At 39.9% G+C, this 20,675-nt stretch overlaps 1 protein-coding gene across 1 annotated transcript in view; it reads left to right on the top strand.

Moving 5' to 3' along the window:
- mtor (mechanistic target of rapamycin kinase) overlaps positions 1-16,117 on the top strand; it is a 234,675-nt gene extending 218,558 nt beyond the window's left edge. Inside the window, exons 48-58 of the mRNA XM_078425527.1 lie at positions 1,912-2,059; positions 4,302-4,424; positions 5,718-5,800; positions 5,916-5,988; positions 6,591-6,665; positions 7,306-7,441; positions 9,985-10,050; positions 10,815-10,895; positions 11,862-11,942; positions 12,949-13,054; positions 15,661-16,117. Of these exons, the coding sequence (XP_078281653.1) occupies positions 1,912-2,059; positions 4,302-4,424; positions 5,718-5,800; positions 5,916-5,988; positions 6,591-6,665; positions 7,306-7,441; positions 9,985-10,050; positions 10,815-10,895; positions 11,862-11,942; positions 12,949-13,054; positions 15,661-15,676 (988 nt within the window). The 3' untranslated portion in view covers positions 15,677-16,117. The remainder of the gene's footprint in view (positions 1-1,911; positions 2,060-4,301; positions 4,425-5,717; positions 5,801-5,915; positions 5,989-6,590; positions 6,666-7,305; positions 7,442-9,984; positions 10,051-10,814; positions 10,896-11,861; positions 11,943-12,948; positions 13,055-15,660) is intronic.
- The last annotated feature ends 4,558 nt before the right edge of the window (positions 16,118-20,675 follow it).

Below are 20,675 nucleotides of genomic sequence, written 5' to 3'. Positions count from 1 at the left end.
CCACATGGTCACAGGGAGAACATGCAAACTCTACACAGACAGCACCACAGAACATCCCTGATGCCACGGGGCAGCAGCTCCAGCAGCTGAATCTCTGCCGTTTTGTTATGGTGGTGGGCAAAAGGCCCCAGGTTATTGATTTCAGCAACTTTGTCAGAAACAATCACAGCAAGTTCATTAAGAATGAAGAATCGACTGTAGCAATCTCAGCCCTGTGAAACAAGAATCAACAGGGGCACGATTGTGCTCCAAAGTTTATGAATTGGTGGCATGGTAGATCCGTCCTCTCAAAATCATACATAACTGATTGTTATCCAGAGTTATCCATCAACATTCTGCGGCTTGGCCTGTTGTCGGAGGACCAAGGGAGCCAACAGTAATGTGTTGTGGATGCATGCAGCACCTAGAAACTTTACCTTGATTCTCAACCCCATGAATTCGCAAGACGTCAAGCCAAATTCACAGAAATATCCCGTTAGTCACTCTGCTAACCCATCACTCCTCCTGCTCTTTGAACGTGGCATTGCTGTTTTGCAAATCTGTTGTCAGAAGGTGTCAGAGTGCAGAAGGTATCCTGGATAGACCTGCTGCTCACGCATCATCACTGCCTGAGTCCACAAGGAGATCAGTTTTTCGGAGTATGTCAGTTGGTGTGGAAATGGCGCAACACAGAAGATGACTTTATGTCCTGACTGTACATCCATCCACTTGTTTATGATGTACCTATTGCTCCTTGGTGGAAAATTTCATTCTAAGGTTTTTTTTCTACGAGCTTTCGCAGCGTAATGGGTATTTTTATTGTGCTGTGTGAAACCAAGGTGATCAGAAATGGTGATACATCCTGTGGTCTAGAGACAGAAAAAATATGATCCCACAATCTACAATCTCGCGCTCTGATCTGTCTTTGATCGTATCACTGATAGATCAGTGAGCTAGGTGTCCCTTGTCTTCTGTGTTGTGTCATTTTCATCCCAGCTGACACACTCCACAAAACTGATTTTCCTCTGGGAGGGAGCACGCGTTGTCCATGGGGCCTTCCGTGAACGCTGGTCTCCACAGGAGCTCCAGTGAATCGTGGATATGGCTGACAATGTTGTCTTCTGACGGTCGATGTCTGCAAACTCCATTTTAAAAGGAGTTTTCATTACTGCAGTACTCTGCAAACTGAATTTTGTGAGAAAAGTTCCTTATTAACGATAAAAAAAGATAGATCAGTGAGAGAAGCGGCTGAAATGTTTGAACAATAGTCAGCAGCTCGACGTGATTCTGTTCTGCTTTTCTTAAGCAACTTGCCTCAAGATGTTAATATCTGTTCATAAGGTCATAAGGAATAGGAGTAGAATTTGGCCATTCGGCCCATCAAGTCTACTCTGCTATTCAATCATGGCTGATCTATCTCTCCCTCCTAACCCCATGCTCCTGCCTTCTCCCCATAACCTCTGACACCTGTACTAATTAAGAATCTATCTATTTCTGCCTTAAAAATATCTACTGCTCAATATGGTTCAATCCTTAAATGAGAAGTGAGTGAGTGGGTGCCAGGCCACTGACAAGATCTCGACTGCCAGCTGAAGCTACGTGCTCAGAGCTTCCAGCGAGTTGTTGCATTGTAGTCATGACGTTGGCATCTACCTAACAATGGAGATGAAAAGGTGTTCAGAGATGCGACAGATTTTTAATAACACGAAGACAGTAAAATATTGTGTTTAGCATTCGTGAAAAATAATAATTGTATTTTTAACAGTGTTAATTGCAAACATGACATCAGCCAAAGAATGCAAGCTGGGTATTCTAATGCCGCCAAGATTTTTAACAAAAAAGTGTTCAATTTGGAGGGGGAGTGGGGGGGGGGGGGGAATATAGAATGGATTTAGATGTTTCACTGAAAGTTTCTGGATTTTATTTCTCCAGTATTCAAAGGTATGCTGTCATTCCTCTGTCGACAAACTCCGGTCTAATTGGTTGGGTCCCCCACTGCGACACTCTGCATGCGCTCATTCGAGACTACCGCGAGAAGAAGAAGATACTGCTGAACATCGAGCACCGCATCATGCTGAGAGTAGGTTGCTCTGCAAATTTATTTGATATATATACGTTTGCTTTTATGCCAACTAAATCGTGACCTTGTTTTAATCGCACTTGCTTAAAAACTTAGATTTCCTCCTGGATCATTAGTGGCCAAGTCATGCTGCCAGGCAAGGATGGACATGATTAAATGAATTTGTTTTATTTGATTCACTTCCTAAAGATATTAATCACTATCCATGTCCCGCTGAGTTACTTCAGCACTTTGAGTCCATTTTTTCCACGGCTTTAACCTGCCCCTCCTCTCTCCCAGCGTTCCCCGCACCCTCCCCACCACAATCAGACTGAAGAAGGTTTCCGACCCTAAACGTCACCCATCCTTTTCCTCCAGAGGTGCTGCCTGACCCGCTGAGTTGCTCCAGCACTTTGTCTGCCAGTCCAGCCTGCCGCTTTGTTTAGCGTTGATAAATGCATTCAGTTAATTGATAAACACAGGAGCCAATATTTCCCTGTCCATGATAAACTCACCAGTTTCCATTAACATTCCCTAATATCTTTTGTTGACCTTTTTCTTTTTGCCACACGCGATCTCTCAACTTCACCTAATCTCGGCCACCCTGTCGGGATATTCACTTCCTCCTCTCATTTTCTTTCCATTTCCAAAACAGAAAACCCTTAACCTTGTACTGTTCTAGTTCAAGGTCGTCATCCTGTGAGAACTTGGGGCCATGGTGCCTGCTTGTGATTTGCATTGAAGCTAACAAATATTGAAACATATCTGACATGATAGCATTTGATTATGATAAATCGGCCGATAAAATTTGCAATCTGACAGCAAAGGACTGATTCAGTTAGTGGGTAAGGCTTTAAAGGTGATTGGAAGCATTCAGTTCATTAATTACCAATGCTTGGGTAGTTTGGGAATAGGGCACATTTAGCTATTTATTTATTTATTTATATGCTAGAACACTTTAAAAGCCACACAATATTTTTGTATGTAAAACATAATGCATGTTCAAAGTCCTGTATCTTTTTCTGGCATCCACAAAATTCTTATGCAGTTTAAGTTTCATCATTAAAATACAGTTGATACTAAATTATCTGAAATCAAGACAAAAATTACCAGAGTAATTTAGTTTAGTTTAGAGATACAACGTGGAAACAGGCCATTCAGCCCACCGAGTCCACACCGACCATCGATCAACCATTAACACTAGTTCTATGTTAGCCCACTTTCTATATATTAGGGGCAAATTACAGAGGCCAATTTACCTATAAACCTGTACGTCTTTGGGATGTTGGAGGAAACTAAAGTGCCTGGAGGAAACCCACGCAAGTCACAGGGAGAATGTGCAAATGACAGACAGCACGCTAGGTCAGAATTGGACCTGGGTCTCTGGCGCTGTGAGGCTGCAGCTCTCCAAAGACCTAGTGACGCAGGCATCACAGAGTGAGACATGATTACTGTTTCAGGATGATGACTTTTAATTAGAACTGTAAGAAGTGATGGATTTCAGATTTGAGATGCAGAGAAAGTCGAGGAGAAGGGGAAAGGATAAAAGATAATATCTTCAATAGGGTGGATAAGGTTAAAGGACAAAAGGGAGAGATAGTGTACAGCAAAAACGGCAGGTTAAACAAAGAAAGACACAAAGTGCTGGAGTAACTCAGCGGATTAAGGCGGTAACTTTGGAGAACATGAACAGGTGATGTTTTGGGGAAGCAACTTTCTTCAGACTCATGCACTCCCCCTGCTGGCTATCTAACCTCTTTAGACCTTTTTATTTCCAACTGCACGTGCAACATCAACTGTCTTGACTTCTCCACCCTTCTTACCCACACCAATCTCACCCCCTCTGAAAGAAGAGCCCACCAGACACTCTTCAACAATCCCAACACAGCAATTTGGAGGTTAAACAAAGGCTAGTCTTGTTAGAAGTGTAAAAGAGGAATGGTGAATTTGCCATGGGCATGAAATATTGGCCCATCTTTTTATTCTTTGGGTTAATTTGTCGATGTCGATCAAAGCTGCAGTCTTGTGACTGCTGAGTGGGCAATTAGTATCTTTCAGAAGTGTACAAAATGAAACTAATTCATCAGTTGGAAGTGGAAGTAAATTGCCTTTTGTGATAATATTTGTTGCTATTTTCCTTATTTTGTTCAATTGTATATTCAGCAGCTCTCTCATAACTCCCTTCCTTTCTACCAATTAAAAAAAAAAAAAATCTGTCTTTACTGACATTACCTTATTGAATGTTTTATTTTTCTCTAAACAGATGGCTCCAGACTACGATCACCTCACTCTGATGCAGAAAGTTGAAGTGTTTGAACACGCAGTAAATAATACAGCTGGCGATGATCTGGCCAAGTTATTATGGCTAAAGAGCCCCAGCTCTGAGGTGATGCTTTGTTCAATATATAGCTTCATAGATTGATTCAGCATTGAATATTACTTTCTGAAAACAAAAATATTAGAATTTCATCTTTATTGGATTGTCCAATCATTGTGGAATCAAGGCAATAAAGATGAAAGTCTACCCTACCTTCGAACTGCCTCTTCATAATAGCATTGTGAAAGGATTCATAAAGATTTATTTTACTCAATATATTTAGTAAATACTTAACACATCCAATGATCAACATCACATATAAAGTTATGTCTCTTTTCAATAAAGCATAGTCTTGTATTTAATTTGAGATTGGTTTAAAATGAACATTCAAAGTCTGAAGCAAAAAGTAATGGCATGTGAAATGGACTGAAGCCACATGGATCTGAAGATGCTAGTTTTCCATAAAATACAAAGTGCTGGAATAACACAGCAATTCAGGCTGCATCTCTGGAGAATGGTTCTGAAGAAAGGTTACTATCCATATACTCCACACTGCCTGACTCACTGAGATAATCCAGCACTTTTTTTTTTTAAAGGCATAGGACCTTTTAAATGAGGACCCTTTATTCAGAGGTCTGATGCTGGGCAGCATCAAACTATATACTTGATTTCCCCTTTCTGTTTGGTCATAGCCCACTTTCGCCTCTCAGTGAAATATATATATTTTGAGAGGTGATGTTATGAGCCTGAGCACCAAACTAATAATTCAACTTTAATGTCAGATTCCACAAAAACCTATGCACTGTTAACTGAATATGACTCTCAATTCTCCTAAATATAGAGAGCTTTGTTTGAACAATGCAGCGAACCCCAGATGAATCCATCCGTGTATTATCTTGATTTTCAAGGAACTCTTTTTTTAATGGAATTCCATAATTTCAGATTGCTAACTCCACAATTGATACAGTAGATTCAACGTCATTCCTATAATACGTATAAACTTTACAAAATGTTGCAATAATTTCATCAGTAGAAAAGCATGAGTGCTACAAATCCTGCTGTTGATTTTCTAACATCCAATCTTGTTGAGCCAAGACCTCACACTCAACAGTATAACTTCACCTGTAGTTTTTTAAAATAATTTTACATTGTTAAATAATGTAAAAGTAACCAGCATGAGACACAATTGTACTCTTCTTCAAGAAATCTTGTAAATATCAATGCAATGCAAAGAATGAAACAGTGCTTTTGAACTGCACACTCCCTCTGACCAAGGAGTGTTACTGTACCTTCATTGGTAAGATGCATTTTCTTCCTTTGGAGGAGCTATTCAACATTGTCCTACGTTCTGGCACTCTGCAGGTGTGGTTTGACCGAAGAACCAATTACACACGTTCTTTAGCTGTGATGTCAATGGTGGGCTACATCCTTGGACTAGGAGACCGGTAAGAGATTCGGATGATCCTGGTATCCTCATCTTTGATGGTGAAATCTTCCACCATCTCTTTGAACCCACTGCAGTTTGTCCAGGAAACCTAACAGCGCCTTTTCATTTTACAGACATCCATCAAACTTGATGCTGGATCGGCTCAGTGGGAAAATCTTACACATTGACTTTGGTGATTGTTTTGAGGTAAGTCAATCCATCTGAACAGAGTGCCACTGTATGATTTTGAGAAACATCTTTAATATTCTAATGATGAGGGAGTGTCAAACATAAATTAAGCTTTGCAACAACACAGTAGACGTCTAGTTTAACAACAGCCCCACGAGTAGAATGAGCATAATGTCTTTTCATTCTTGGCTGCTGATCTAAGATTAAGGCATTGTTCTGCAATCTAATGGTGGTGAAATGGTCTCAGTCAGGGTATATTCCCTGAATTTGTACGGGAAAAGTGGGACCAGGATACCCCTCTAAGCTGCCCTTGAAATACTGCAAAATTATTGCAATGTAATGGATGTGTGTGTACAAACTAGGTCATGAGACCAAGCATTTGATCACAGGGCTAGACTAAAGGAATAGTCATGAGTGTTTAATTGTTCGATGTGCTGGTAAAGGAACAATGAAATTCTTATTTGCTGCCATTTTACATGCATGGATAGATGCTTTGGATAGGTCAGTTAACCTTGCAGTATGAAATGAATTGACAGAAATATTGTGTTCACAAACAGGGAAGAGGGTGAATTTAATCAGATTCCACCAGTGCATTGTTTCAATGTTCATTTTTTCCGCAGGTTGCAATGACCAGAGAGAAATTCCCAGAGAAGATTCCATTCAGACTGACCAGGATGTTAACCAATGCTATGGAGGTATGAGCCTGCCTTTATTGTCAGCTTTTACCCTATGAAGCATTCCATCATACAAAGTAGCTTGTATTTGTTAGGTGATGTCCTTTGGCACTGTTTGCTCCCTGGAACACACTTGTAATGTATAGTTTGTGACCCAGTGCAACATTACGTCACTGCTGTAGAAACAATTAACTCCAAATGCTGGTTTACCAAGGGAAGACACAAAATGCTGGAGTAACTCAATGGACCAGGTAGCATATCTGGTGAACGTGGATGGGTGATATTTCGGGACTGAAGAAGGGTCCCCACCTAAAATGTCACCTGCCCATTACTTCACTGCTAGTCAGTTCCGATGCAGAAGCAATCTATAACGGCTTTCACTTAGATCAGGGAACAGCTTTCTCTTTTTTTTTGGTCATTCGTATGATTTGTAGAAAGTGTACAGAGATCAGTGGTCGGCGCGGACTCGGTGGGCCGAAGGGCCTTTCGCCACGCTGTATCACTGAACTAACTAAAATGCGGTCTCGGTTATAGCCTCTCAGACCAGATTTTGAGACTCGGAAGCTGTAGATAGTTAATGCTCATTGCTCTATCATACAACTGCCTTGAACTCCATCCTAGTCCATTCCTTCGAGTTAATCCTCTTGTTGCTATCCCGCAGGTTACAGGGTTGGATGGGAACTATCGAATTACATGTCACACGGTGATGGAAGTGCTTCGGGAGCACCGGGACAGTGTCATGGCTGTGCTTGAGGCCTTTGTTTACGACCCATTGTTAAATTGGAGGCTCATGGACAGTGAGTATTCAGGGAATTCTGAAGAATTACAGCTTGTATTTTGCGGTCATGAGAACAGTGATGTGGATCTACCAATTCCTCCTGCATCAGTTATCAGAATCCCCAGTGTTTGACAAAAATGAAACCATCCAATATTAAATAATTTTACAGGCTATTAAAAAAAAAACACACACAATTCTGAAGTAATATTATGATCATTTCGCTGAGCACCAATAAACATTGAATTACACATGTGAAAGCAATATAAGGTAAAGCTCCGACTATCCAATGCCCTTGGGACTTGGATACTGCCGGTCAGCAAAATTCCCAGACTATTGAATGTTATTGCTGTTAAAAATCAGAACATCTTTAAACCACTTTTGTTAGATGGTACACAGTAGTACAAAAAAAATTCTGTCGAGTCCAGTCAAATTAAAGTGAGCATGGGAAATGGGGCCCCAATGTGCCTAATGCCAAACCATCAGGCTTTCTAAACATGTAGGAAGGAACTGTAGATGCTGGTTTTAACCGAAGATAGACACAAAAAGATGGAGTAACTCAGCAGATCAGACAGTATCTCTGGAGAAAAGGAATAGATGACACTTCGTGTTGAGACCCTTCTTCAGTCTGAAGAAGGGTCTCGACCCGAAATGTCACCTTTTCCTTATCCTCTGAGATGCTGTCTGACCCACTGAGTTACTCCAGCTTTTTGGGTCTACCTTAGGCTTTTCTAAACAACCGGTTACTGAAGTTATGATATAATCATCTTTAAAAATAATTTTACACATGTATGTTTACTTCATATTTTTGAAGTATATATCTAAGAAGGGAATTACAGTTGCATAAAATTAGGTCTCTGAATTCAATTGTGTTTCAAGTTATGGCTTAGAACATCGTTAAGATTGCACATCATAAAACAAAGGAATATTTTTCCCCATAAAGAATTGTTCAGAAATATCTGAAGTTCAGTTCATTTCACTGACTGCCCCTGAGCACACAGCAGAAAGCTACAAGACAGTAGTTTCAGGAGCAGAAAATCCCTGAGAGCATCTTTTGGATTGCACCCTTAATTGTGTGTACGGAGACTCCCAAAATTTATTCAGCGTTTTATAGTTTAATGATCAACTGTAAGATCCAATTACTATTTTAGTGCTCCTAAAATCCAGGTCGAGTCATTCATGAGTTCACAAGTTATAGGAGTGGAATTAGGCCATTCGGCCAATCAAGCCCACTCCGCCAATCAATCATGGCTAATCTCTGCCTCCTAATCCCATTTTCCTGCCTTCTCCCCAAAACCCTTGACACCTTTTTAATCAAAAATTTGTCTATCTCTGCCTTAAAAATATCCACTGCCTTAAAAATATCCACTGCCTTAAAAATATCCACTGACTTGGCCTTCACAGCCCTCTGTGGCAATGCATTCCACAGATTAACTACCCCTGACTAAAGAAGTTCCTCCTCACCTCTTTTCTAAAAGAGCGCCCTTTAATTCTGAGGCTATGACCTCTGGTCTTAGACTCTCCCACCAGTGGAAACATCCTCTCCACATCCACACGATCTATGCCTTTCTTTATTATGTTTCAATAAGGTCCCCCCTCAACTTTCTAAACTCCAGTGAGGTGAGGCGCAGTGAGGTCAAACGCACATCCTATGCTAACCCACTAATTCCTGGAATCATTCTTGTAAACTTCCTCTGGACCCTCTCCAGAGCCAGCACACCCTTCCTCAGATATGGGGCCCAAATTTGCTCACAGCACTCCAAATGCGTTCTTACCAGCGCCTTATAGAGCCTCAGCATTACATCTCTGTTGTTCAAAGGCAGTGACTGTGGACTGGTAAAGGAGTTATGGTGTTCTTCACCAGAACCAAGGAACCGTGAACTGCAAGATTCAGGGACAAAAGTGCAACTACTGGCAGCCAGATGTGACTGCATCTGAATCAACCAGATATAAATGCACAGTTTGCTTGTGCAGGTTCTTTCATGAAGGTGTACGCAGAAATTAATGCCAATGATGGCATAAATATTATGTCAGATAGAAAGTTTCCCATGCTTATGTCCCCCTCCTTTCTCCTGATGCCTTTGATGTTTTTCTATTATATGACAGGAGCCTTCAATCGCAAATGATATTTTGTGTGTCCACACTAAAATACTTTACAGGGAAAGTGAGAACCATACCATGCGTATATAACATCCAGAGCATTTGGGGGGGGGGGGGGGGGGGGGGAAGGGGGGGAACACCCCTTACATTTCCTTAACCCAAGATGACTCAACTTAGCTAAAGCAACTTTGCTGCTACTTTAAGTAAGTTGTGAAAACTCTGCACTGCACAGATAGTAAATGTAATGGTTTTTATAAACGGTGCAAGTATTTACTTCTGTTCTCCAACTAAAATCTGCACCTTGCCACAAGGTGCGGTAAAGGGCACAACAATTTCACTTTACCAAACAGTGGTGGGGTTGAAGCATTTTTTTTTTTTAACTAATACATCAATAGATTAGTTTTGGCTTAAATATTGTGCACTGGTCTGAATCGACAACTGTAATATTTTATGTCCATCCCTCAGCGAATGTTAAAGGTAACAAGCGTTCCAAGACAAAAACAGATTCCTACTCAACCAGTCAGACAGCCGGTGAGTATCCCAGCTTTCTGGTAGTTGGCTTGGTGTTGTTCAATACTTTTGGGATTGGTGGAGGTGTGGGGTGATGGTGAGGTTTGGTGCAATGTTGTAGATAGGATATTGGAGGAGGAGAAGCGAGATATCACGCCAATTCCTCTTGCTTTTCCATCTCAGAATACATTGACTTTGGTTCGGGTCTCAGAATGACAATCATCTCCACCCAGAGTATTTTATCTGAACAGTCCATATTTGGACTTTAGAGTTACAGCGCAGAAACAGGCCTCTCGGCCCACCGAGTCTGCGCTGACCTGTGATCACCTTGCACCTAGCACTATCCTACACTAGGGACAGTTTACAATTTTACCGAAGCCAATTAACCTACAAACCTGTACGTCTTTGGAGTGTGGGAGGAAACCAGAGCACCCAAAGAAAACCCACACGGTCACAGGGAGAACATACAACTCCGTACAGCCAGCACCTGTTGTCAGGATCGAACCTGGGTCTCTGGCGTTGTAAGGCAGCAGCTCTACCACTGTGCTGCCCCAATGTGTTATCCATGAGTTTAGATGGTGAAGTGGTTAGACAAATGAATTTGCCATCAGACACAATTCACTCATGGCCTCTTAGTTACAATAAAAATCCATACTTGAAGTAGTTGGTAATGTCCTCCAGATGCTGACAAATTGTGTTACTGAACATTATTTTTATTTCAAATTTTCTCCACAAATACTTAGACTGCTGCTTCCCTGAATATTTTATTAAATTTTGTGTTTCAGAATTGCTGGAAGGGGTAGAACTCGGAGAACCAGTACATAAAAAGACAGGAACGACTGTACCTGAATCCATCCATTCTTTCAGTAAGTTACCTTAAAGTTGCACATAAGTGTATGAAAAGTCATCATCCTAAAATTCATCATCCTGTTGAGAGAGAGAGAGAAAAAAAATATTTTCTGCTATTTCCAGCATTTGCTGTTTTAATAATTCAAACAGGTTGTCTCGGATGACTTATATGATTTTTGTAATAAATCTAATTGACTTAGACCCAAATGTGCAGGGGCACAGTAAAAACGTTTGCAGATGCAAGAATAATTAGCAATGTGGCTGGTCATGAGAAGGACAGTTGTCGTCTGCGGGGAAAATGTAGACTGACTAATCAGATGATTGGGAAAAATGAAGAATGTAATTTAATCCAGAAAAGTGTGAAATAGTGCATTTGCTGATACTGAAAATTGAAAACAAAAGCATGAAATCCTGGAAGCACTGAGCAAGTGAGGAGAAAAACAGGGTCAAGAGTCTTTGATTAAGGGTCTTTAATTAAGAGGTTCATTTAGTATGAAGAGCCCTTAATTGATTTTATTGATCATTTTATTTGAAACATTGCAGCAGCTTGGGTTCAAAGGTATCTTTAAAAAAAAGGTTATGTACTAGATGTGTACAGAATTTAAACACAGAATTGAAGTATTTTTAGATCTCAAGTTTGGAAATAATCACGGGTGTATAAGCATTTAAAACAGCACATTTACTTTGTGCCTTCTGAAATGCACAATGTCAGTGCTGTTCAGTAATTACATTGAGCTAACAATGCCTAACAATCAGTGTGAAGATTGCACATTTTTCCTGCAAAAACGTGGGCTTCCCTTGGATGCAGCAGTTTCCTCCCAAGCCACATGGACTTGAGGCCTGGTAAGATAATTGGTTGCTGTGAATTCCCCCAGTGTAGGTGAGCAGTAGAATTAATGGGCATGCAGGGAGAATAGGTCGCAGAGAAGTTTAGTGGAGGTATCGGAGCTGTTCTGCTTGTAATTGCCACTGTTTCTTTCCAGTTGGAGATGGCATGGTGCAGCCAGAGGCTCTCAACAAAAAGGCAATTCAGATCATCAACAGAGTTAGAGACAAACTCACTGGTAAGATTTCTCACAAACATTTTGTTAGGTTTTGCTACTGATGTGCAATTTCATACATTTTGTTTTAAGCTTTGCTTTTTGAACAAATTATCTTGAGTTTAACATAAACCGAATGGAGATGTTCTGTAAAAAAGGAATGATTTGCATTCATACAGCAACTTATAAGTAGTTATTATGCTTCATTGTCAACTAATTACTATTGAATTTTCCGCGATTGGTGTTATCTAGATAATTATGACATTTGGTTACTGCACAGTAAGATCATGCAAACAGGAATGCAATATGTTACCAACAGAAGTGTTGGAATGCGATAACGTTGGTAGTTCTAAAAGGCATTTAGACTTAAATAGGTGACACATGGAAGAAGTCAAAATGTAATAACAAGGAACTGCAGATGCTGGTATACACCAAGGAAAGACACAAAATGCTGAAGTAACTCAGCAGGTCAAGCAGCATCCCTGGAGACCATGGATAGGTTTCGGGTTGGAACCCTTCCTTGGGCTCGTGCAAGAATATGAAATATTCTCACATAAATGAAAGAATAAGAAAGGCATGGAAGAATACTGTCCAAATGTGGGCAAACGGTATTAGTGTGGATGAGCAAAAGGTTCAGCAAGGACATGGTGAGCCAAGGGGCCTGTTTCTGTGCTGTGCAACTCTCTCTCGCTCCCGATCCCCATTCCCATCCCTGATAATACTCGAGTCACATACATAACTCCATTCCCAATAGACTGGACACCTGTCTACATTGTAATGATGAGCACATAAGAGTACATAGAGTAGATAAAGAGCAACTGCTCACAATGGCAGAGGTTTGGGAACAGGGGACATAGAAGCAAGATGGCGAAAAATATCAAAGGTGGCAAGAAATGGCACTCAAGATTCAAAGAACAAAATATTTCACTATTTAATCCATTCAGATTAAATCTGCTGTTACAGCGAAGGAGTCGTGTGATTAACACTGAATTTATCAGGTTAATGTGCCAGTGTTTGACTTATTTTTCAGGTCGTGACTTTGCCCATGATGAAACTTTAGACGTACCCACTCAGGTGGAGCTGCTAATTAAACAGGCGACATCCCATGAGAACCTCTGCCAGTGCTACATTGGATGGTAAGTCCCATAACAACATTTGATGAAGTGACAAAAATAATTATTCTCTCCTCCCATGTTTTCTGAGGTAATTATTTACTCATTTAAATGATGTTTACTACAGATTTAGAGACAGTGCTATTGAGAGCTTGGGTGGCATAGAATGCATCTGAACATTCTTATCGACATTAAAAGCAGATGGGGCTATTGGATAAAGCCACACAATGTTGTACTGAACTTGACAGGCTAGAAATCTGGTGCAGCGGTAGAGTTGCAGCCTTACAGCGCCAGAGACCCGATTTCGATCCTACCTATGGGTGCTCTCTGTACGGAGTTAGCATGTTCTCCCTTTGACCGTGGAGTATCTCTGGGTGCTCCGTATTCCTCCCACATTCCAAAGACATAGGTCAATTGGCTTCGGTAAGTTGTAAAATCGTCCCTCGTGTGTAGGATCGCTGGTCAGCGCAGACGTGGTAGGTCGAAGGGCCTATTTATGGGATGTACCAAATCTGTGATTGCCCTCACAAAGGGCTTGATGCTATCTAGGATTTCATTTTTTAAAGATGTACAACTTATGACCTTTGTTATAATGTAATACAAAGGAACTGCAGATGCTCATTTATTACCAAAGATAGACACAAGATGCTGGATGTACTCTGCGGGTCAGGCAGCATCTCTGGAGAAAATGGACAGGTGACATTTCGGCTTGGGACCTTTCTTCAGATTGATTGTAGGGGACAGGGGTTGAAGAAACTGGAACTAAGAAAAAAAAACAGGACAAATTGTGGCTGGCCACAGATGACCTGAGGCAGTGAGGTTCCCTGATAGGCTGATTATTGGCAAGGGATGGTGTGATCCCAAAAGGGATATATCTGATTCTATTGTTTCTACGCATTCTTCAATATATCCTCCTAGGGAATAATATATAAAATGTACCGTGTACAGAAATAGAAAGTGAACAACGATTCTATTTTAATCTGGTGGAAACCAGAGGTCAGTAGTAGAAGCATTGCTCCTTTTTTATACATGTATTAATGATCTGAATGGGATTTACAAGCCGTTTTTGCAAAGTTTGAAGGTGACATGTTCATTTGTGAGGGAGATTGAAATTAAATTTAGGAGAACAGAGGCTGACTAGTGAAATGGGCAGATAGAATTTAAACCAGAAAAATTAAGTTATAGATTTTGGTACAAACAATAAGGAGATACAATTATAAATGAACTGGTGCATTTTAAATGGAATAGAAGAGTAGAGAGCCTTGGGCATTCACCAACTCAAATTGTTTAGATAGTAAGGTGAGAAAGTTGGTTTGTTAAAAGAACATTTAAAAGTGGGGAAAGGTATGTTAAACCAATATAAAACATCCAGGCATCTGATTTGCTATTTGCTGATTCTGAGCTCCACTATCCAGAACAATAGTGATATAGAATAGAAGATATCCACTATTCAGAAGAATCTTGGAAGGGAAGACTGGCCTGATACTAGGGTTGAGGTAGCAAGATGAGAGGAACAGGGCTTGTTCTCCTTCGAGTAGAGAAGGTTAAGAGGGAATATTATAGAGGTGTTCAAAATAATGAAGGGTTTGAGGGAGAATAAATCAGACAGGGAAATGTTTTCTTGGGTGCTGGGAGGATCAGCTTTGAAAGCTCACTGATTCAAAATGATTGGAAAATAAGAACAAACAGCCATTAAGACAGGATGAGCAGAAAAAGATGAAATGACATTGACATATATTCTCACAACAGTAGTTGAAACTATATGGCAAATAGTATGTCACAGAGCATTGGAGGGAAATCACCACAGTAAATTGGAGATTTTTGTGCAATAACTGTGCAATACTGGCAGAAGAAGAGCATTTTTAAAGAATTAGGTTGCTGAGATACTTGGGTTATTTTAATGCAGAAAAAGGCAGTTAACAAAAAAGCGTTAATATAATTTTGAGGTAATTAAAAACAGGTTGCAAGAGACCTCAAAATTCACGTTTTTGTGACTAAACTGTGGGGATCTTCGGATTGGAAGGTAGATTGTTTCAACCTCCCTTCGCTCCAAATATAACTCAAACAAGTGCACAGTACAAGTATTTTAATTTTTGCCTTTGTAATGATTGGCTCCTGATATCAATTTCAGAGGATAAATCCTCATCTGTTGGATAGGCACATTGCAGATTTTGGGCCAAAGGTGACACTGCTGAGAAAACTCTGTTCTCCGTTTCTTTTTTTTTCTTTCAGTACTACCCTGTTTCAGTGCTACCCTTATTGTTTTAATTCATTGGTAATGAATTACTGGCACTATGACTGGAGAATGTCAGTCTCCTTAACTTGAGTTGACACAAACCAATTAGAAAATGAATTTATATTTTTGGAGAGTCCTGTGAGATGGAGTCAATTTCTGAGAGCAGCCATTCTTAAAGAGTCACTCTGCCAATTTGTAGCCATCTACTGTGGAGCCAATTAACACAGTAACTCCCTTACTTTAGATCAGTTATGAACATGTGTCACATGCCAGTTGCAAAAAAAGTTACTACAAACTAGCTGTTAAGCTTTAAACAAAGAGAAGCATTAACATGTTTACAATGCAAATAGATATATTATGCTCATATAGATAATTATATTGTATCTCTCACCAGGTGTCCCTTTTGGTGAAGGAATTTGAAAGAAACGCAAGATAACCTTGAAGGTTGACTGTGATTTCTGCTGAACAAGCCATGTTTATTAAGGCTTGAAAACGCTGCTGGATTTAACACAAATGATGTGCCGGACAGAGTGTAACTCAGTGGACTGTAGCCCACGTGGACCGGGCACTGTAACCTGTAGCCTGCACAGATAGATGGGAGAATTACCAGAGCAAGTTGGAAGTTTTGTTGGGAACTCGAGCTGATGACAGGATCCAAGGCTCTGGCAGACATTTTAAAAACCGTTGGTTTTTTAGTACTAATCCAATCAAACGTAGCTGAACACCCCAAGACAACAATAAATATTGTAATTAATGTGGAATACATATCATTTCTGTCCAGTAATTCTAGTAAACTATTAGTAAAATGTCAATAAAGGTATCAACCAATAATACTTACTTGATGCCAAATACATTTTTTTACAAAAAATATTCAAACTATCTTCCAACAAAATTGTCAGGCCTTTATGTTCATCACAACTTCCATTACATCACGGACAATTCAGTAAATCCTTGTTATAACAGACCATGGTGGGGGGTGATTTGGTGTCTGTTATTTTTGATTGCCTGCTATAACCGAGTATGGTATTATTGTATGTCATTGTAACAGGGAACTGCAGATGATGGTTAATACACCAAAAGACATGAAGTGCTGGAGTAACTCAGCGGGTCAGGAGGCATCTCTGGATCCTGACGTCACCTAACCATCCACACATGTACAGATGACATTGGGACGCTTCTTCAGGCTGCTGAGTTACTCCAGCGCTTTGTGTCGTTTCACCTTAAAACTAGGTTCCGATGCCACTGGTCTTCATCAGCGAAGCCTTCTTCACCCACTGCTCAGTCTGGTCGACGTGGCTGTTGTTGTGGCTCACACTGTAGCCCCTGGGGTCAGCTTATTGTCCAGGTCGCTGCCACAGACAGGACACGTTCGGTCACCGTGGGGCTCCTTCCCCTCTCACCTGCTGGAGTTGGGGGGTGGGGGGGGTGGGTGGAAGAGGGGAAGAGGCCGAGTGGACATAGCCAAGAGAGAAGGAGCAGACAAAGCGATGACCAACAGGAAGATGCGGCAGCAGGTGAGAGGGGAGGGAGTCCCACAGTGACCAAGTGTGCCCCAATGGTGGCAGCGGCCTGAAGAAAACACCGTCAGTGCGAGTGCATCTTGCGAGCTAGAGGTGGTGTCGGGCAGGTCTGTCCACTATAACCAAAATCCATTATAAAAGGGTCAGTTTAAACAAGATTTACTGTCATAACTTTTCGTATCCAGGTGGTTAAATTATATGATTGTATTGGAAACAAAATCCAGAGTTACAGTTCTTAAATGTATACAGTGCCTTATCCCGTTAAAGTGTCTCAAAGTGCTACACATTCATTGAATTGCTTTGAAACTTGTTTATTTACTACGGTGAATTTGTCAGTTCTTTCAAACACACAGTAACGTTCTATGTCAGTAGTTCATGTAACTTTGAACATTCATGGGTCACAGATTCCCGGTAGTCAATAGGAATGTTGCATTTCTGCAAGGAGGTTTTAAGCATCTCTTTGAATGTTTCTTGTCTGCCACGTGATTACATCGAATGTAAATGACAGAAACAAGTGCTGACTCACCTGGTCCAAGCCACTGTACAAGCTCACTCTCACCCCGTCACCATTTCACTGAGAACTAGTTCCCTGGGTTCAAGAACACCTTCTTTCCAGCGACCATCAGTCCCTTCAGCAATACACAAAACTAACCCTACCTCAGCAACTATGATCTACTATGGACGTTGCTCTTGGTTCAACAGTTTGTCACATTAACCAATGACAGGACATTGAAATTCTAGCAGCAACATTGCAGGCCTATAAACACTATACACATAGGTGATACAAAACAAACAAAAATTATATAAATGAATTAATACACTATGTACTTTGTATTGCACTATAATGATCTGGCTACCTGGTAATCTTTTCAGAGAATGGTAAGAACTTGGGAGTTTGCTATCGGATAGTACATTCAACTAATTCAGATGCATTTGAGGGGGGCGCCTGTTTGATACGTTATTGTACATTTGTTTGTGGTATTATTGAATGAATGGGCCTGTAAAGCTGGAGCTGGTAAGAATTTCATTGTTCCATTTCCAGTACATATGAGAATTAAACCCTCTTGAGTGTAGTTTGGAGTTGGTAACTTCTTTAACTACTTTACATTCAATTCCATGCAATAGTAACCTCGATCAGCATCTATTATGTAAGTTGTACACTTTGAATGGCTACCAAGCTGGGAGTCTGGCTTCCAAAATTACCATCTGTGCTAGTTTTGGCACCATATATCTCACCACAGACATAAGTAGTCAGATGAACTGATAACTGTATACCTACTGTACATCAATGATTTAATGTTCAATGTCTTAATTTAATGGTTTATTGTCACATACCTAGGAAATGTGAAATTCTTTTGTTGCACACAATTCAGTAAAATTTTACCATAAGCATAATCAGACTTAAGTACAAGAATGTAAGAATGGTAGATTACACTGAGGCATTTCACAAGAGTCACTACATTTTGGTTGTCATCTTGAATTGCACACAAATCACTTGTTAAACCTGTTCATTGTGATGGCTTTCTTAGTTCCACAAGTAAACATGAACAGAATTTTTTGATAAAACAGGCTGATTTGGGCAATTAACCAATTTAACTCCTTTTCATCAGTTTATATTACGACATGTGTGCAATCCAAAGTGGAACTCCCAAAATGGGCTGTGAGCTTTAACAATAGTCAGAAACTAGATTAAGAATTCACAAAGGAAATACACTCAATATTCTAAAAGTTACATGTATTAAAAGAGATACAGGAGTCTGCAGATGCTGGAAATCTTGAGCCAACAACAAACTTAATGAATTAGTCAGCATCTGTGGAGGGAAATGGACAGATGATGTTACTGGTTGGGACCATCCTTCAGATTTCTTAAGTTGCTTTATGATTTCTTCCAACTTACTTTACTTTTCAGCAAACTTTCTGTACCCGAATATTGTGATGGTGATTGCGAAGCACTCACTTTGCAAAAATAGGTGAGCAATGCCCTGAAAATGGTAAGATATTAATATGACTATGACTGGAATTGTCTATGTGCACATGACAGCCTCCAACTGAGAACCAGCGGAACATTTCTTTCGCTCTTCCTTCAGGTTCCAGTGAAATAAATAAATTAAATTACAGCTTGCTGTTCCATTTACACAGAATAACGGTGGCAAGGAATTGTTTATACATGCTTATGTTTATACATTTGTCTTTTGCAAATACTTAAATTATAACAATATAACACTGGTTGAGAACTCCTTTGCATTCGTATTTTTAAATTCGGATCAGCCACAGGAGAAAATAATGTGTATATGTGCACAAATATTCCACAATTATTGGCTTCGCTTGGAATGATTGGGTGAGGATTTGGTTAGAATTGTATTGTTGGAATATAATTAAATGAAAATGTTTTTGTTGAATTATCTTAGGAAATCTAACTCCACAGAATGAAAATCTAACTCCACTGATTCAACTTTAAATACACATTAATTAATCAGTTCACTGAACATGTGGAATCAGAACCACATTGGTTGAGCACTTGATGATTGAAGGTGGATATGGTGTAACGGTGATTATTTAAACATGCCATGGCGGTTCTGGGTATACTTCATTTTAGTGAATATTGTTCCTTTCACTGTCACTGACACCTTTTAGATAAATAAGTGTAAAAGTTATGGGAAAGGTTTTCCTTTATTGTTCCTCAGAAAACTTCATGTTCCATACATTGTGTCTATCTTCGGTATAAACCAGCATCTGCAGTTCCTTCCTACACTTTATGATCCATTTTTGGTTACAAACTGCGACAAATAAGAGGATTTTATTTTCACGCCACCATGCACTAAATTAACAAAGGGTAAAATTAATTTTGTCCAGATTAGGAAAAGTTTGGGGGGGAGAGGGGGAGGGGATTAAGTATTTAATTGTGGGGATAGATTAGAGAAGGAATAAAATCGATTATAAGGAGATGTGATAAAACATTAGAAAGGTTGTAGACAGAATACAGTAAAGATAAGGATTAGTAAAATAGCTAAAACAGGAGGAAAAATGCATATCAAAGGGTTAGAGTCTGGACTGGACTGTTAGGGTTAAAGACAAATTTAATTAAAAGTGATTGAAAGAACTGGAGATGCTGCTGTACACCGACAATAGACATAAAATGCTGGAGTAACTGCGGGACAGGCAGCATCTCCGGAGAGAAGGTACTCCAACATTTGTGTCTATCTTACTTAAAAGTGAACTGTAAGTTTTTGAGGGAAATATTCTGAGTTGTAAGAAGAGAGAAAAAGCCTGAGTGTTTTCAAAATTGTGCTTTGTTTTAAGTGTCCTGCAGCACCAGTTGCATTTATTTTCTAATATTTGCATGTTGAATTTATTTTCCAGTTTTTGCATCAGTTGAATTTATTTTCTAGCGTTTACATCAGTTGAATTTATTTTCTAGTGTTTGCATCAGTTGAATTTATTTTCTAGTTTTTGCATCAGTTGGATGAATTTTCTAGTATTTGCATCAGTTTAATTTATTTTCTAATTTTTGCATCAGTTTAATTTATTTTCTAGTTTTTGCATTAGTTTAATTTATTTTCTAGTTTTTGCATTAGTTTAATTTATTTTCTAGTATTTGCATTAGTTGAATTAATTTTCTAGGGTTTACATTACTTTAATTAATTTTCTAGTATTTGCATTAGTTGAATGAATTTTCTAGTATTTGCGCTAGTTGAATTTATTTTCTAGTATTTGCATCAGTTGAATTTATTTTCTAGTATTTGTAAATGGTGTTAACGTGTCAGGAGTGTGTGTATGTGGACGCGCGTGGACCGAGCAGCAGCGGCCGCGCGCTGTCCCCGAGCCCCGGGCCGCGCGTCACGTGCCCTCCCCGGAGCATGCGCCGCCGCTCTCGCGAGACGTGTCAGGA

Source organism: Rhinoraja longicauda, chromosome 30 (assembly GCF_053455715.1).
Source record: "Rhinoraja longicauda isolate Sanriku21f chromosome 30, sRhiLon1.1, whole genome shotgun sequence".
Taxonomy (NCBI): Eukaryota; Metazoa; Chordata; class Chondrichthyes; order Rajiformes; family Arhynchobatidae; genus Rhinoraja; species Rhinoraja longicauda.
The sequence above is the reverse complement of the archived record's forward strand: the minus strand, read 5'-3'. Positions and strand labels throughout refer to the sequence as shown.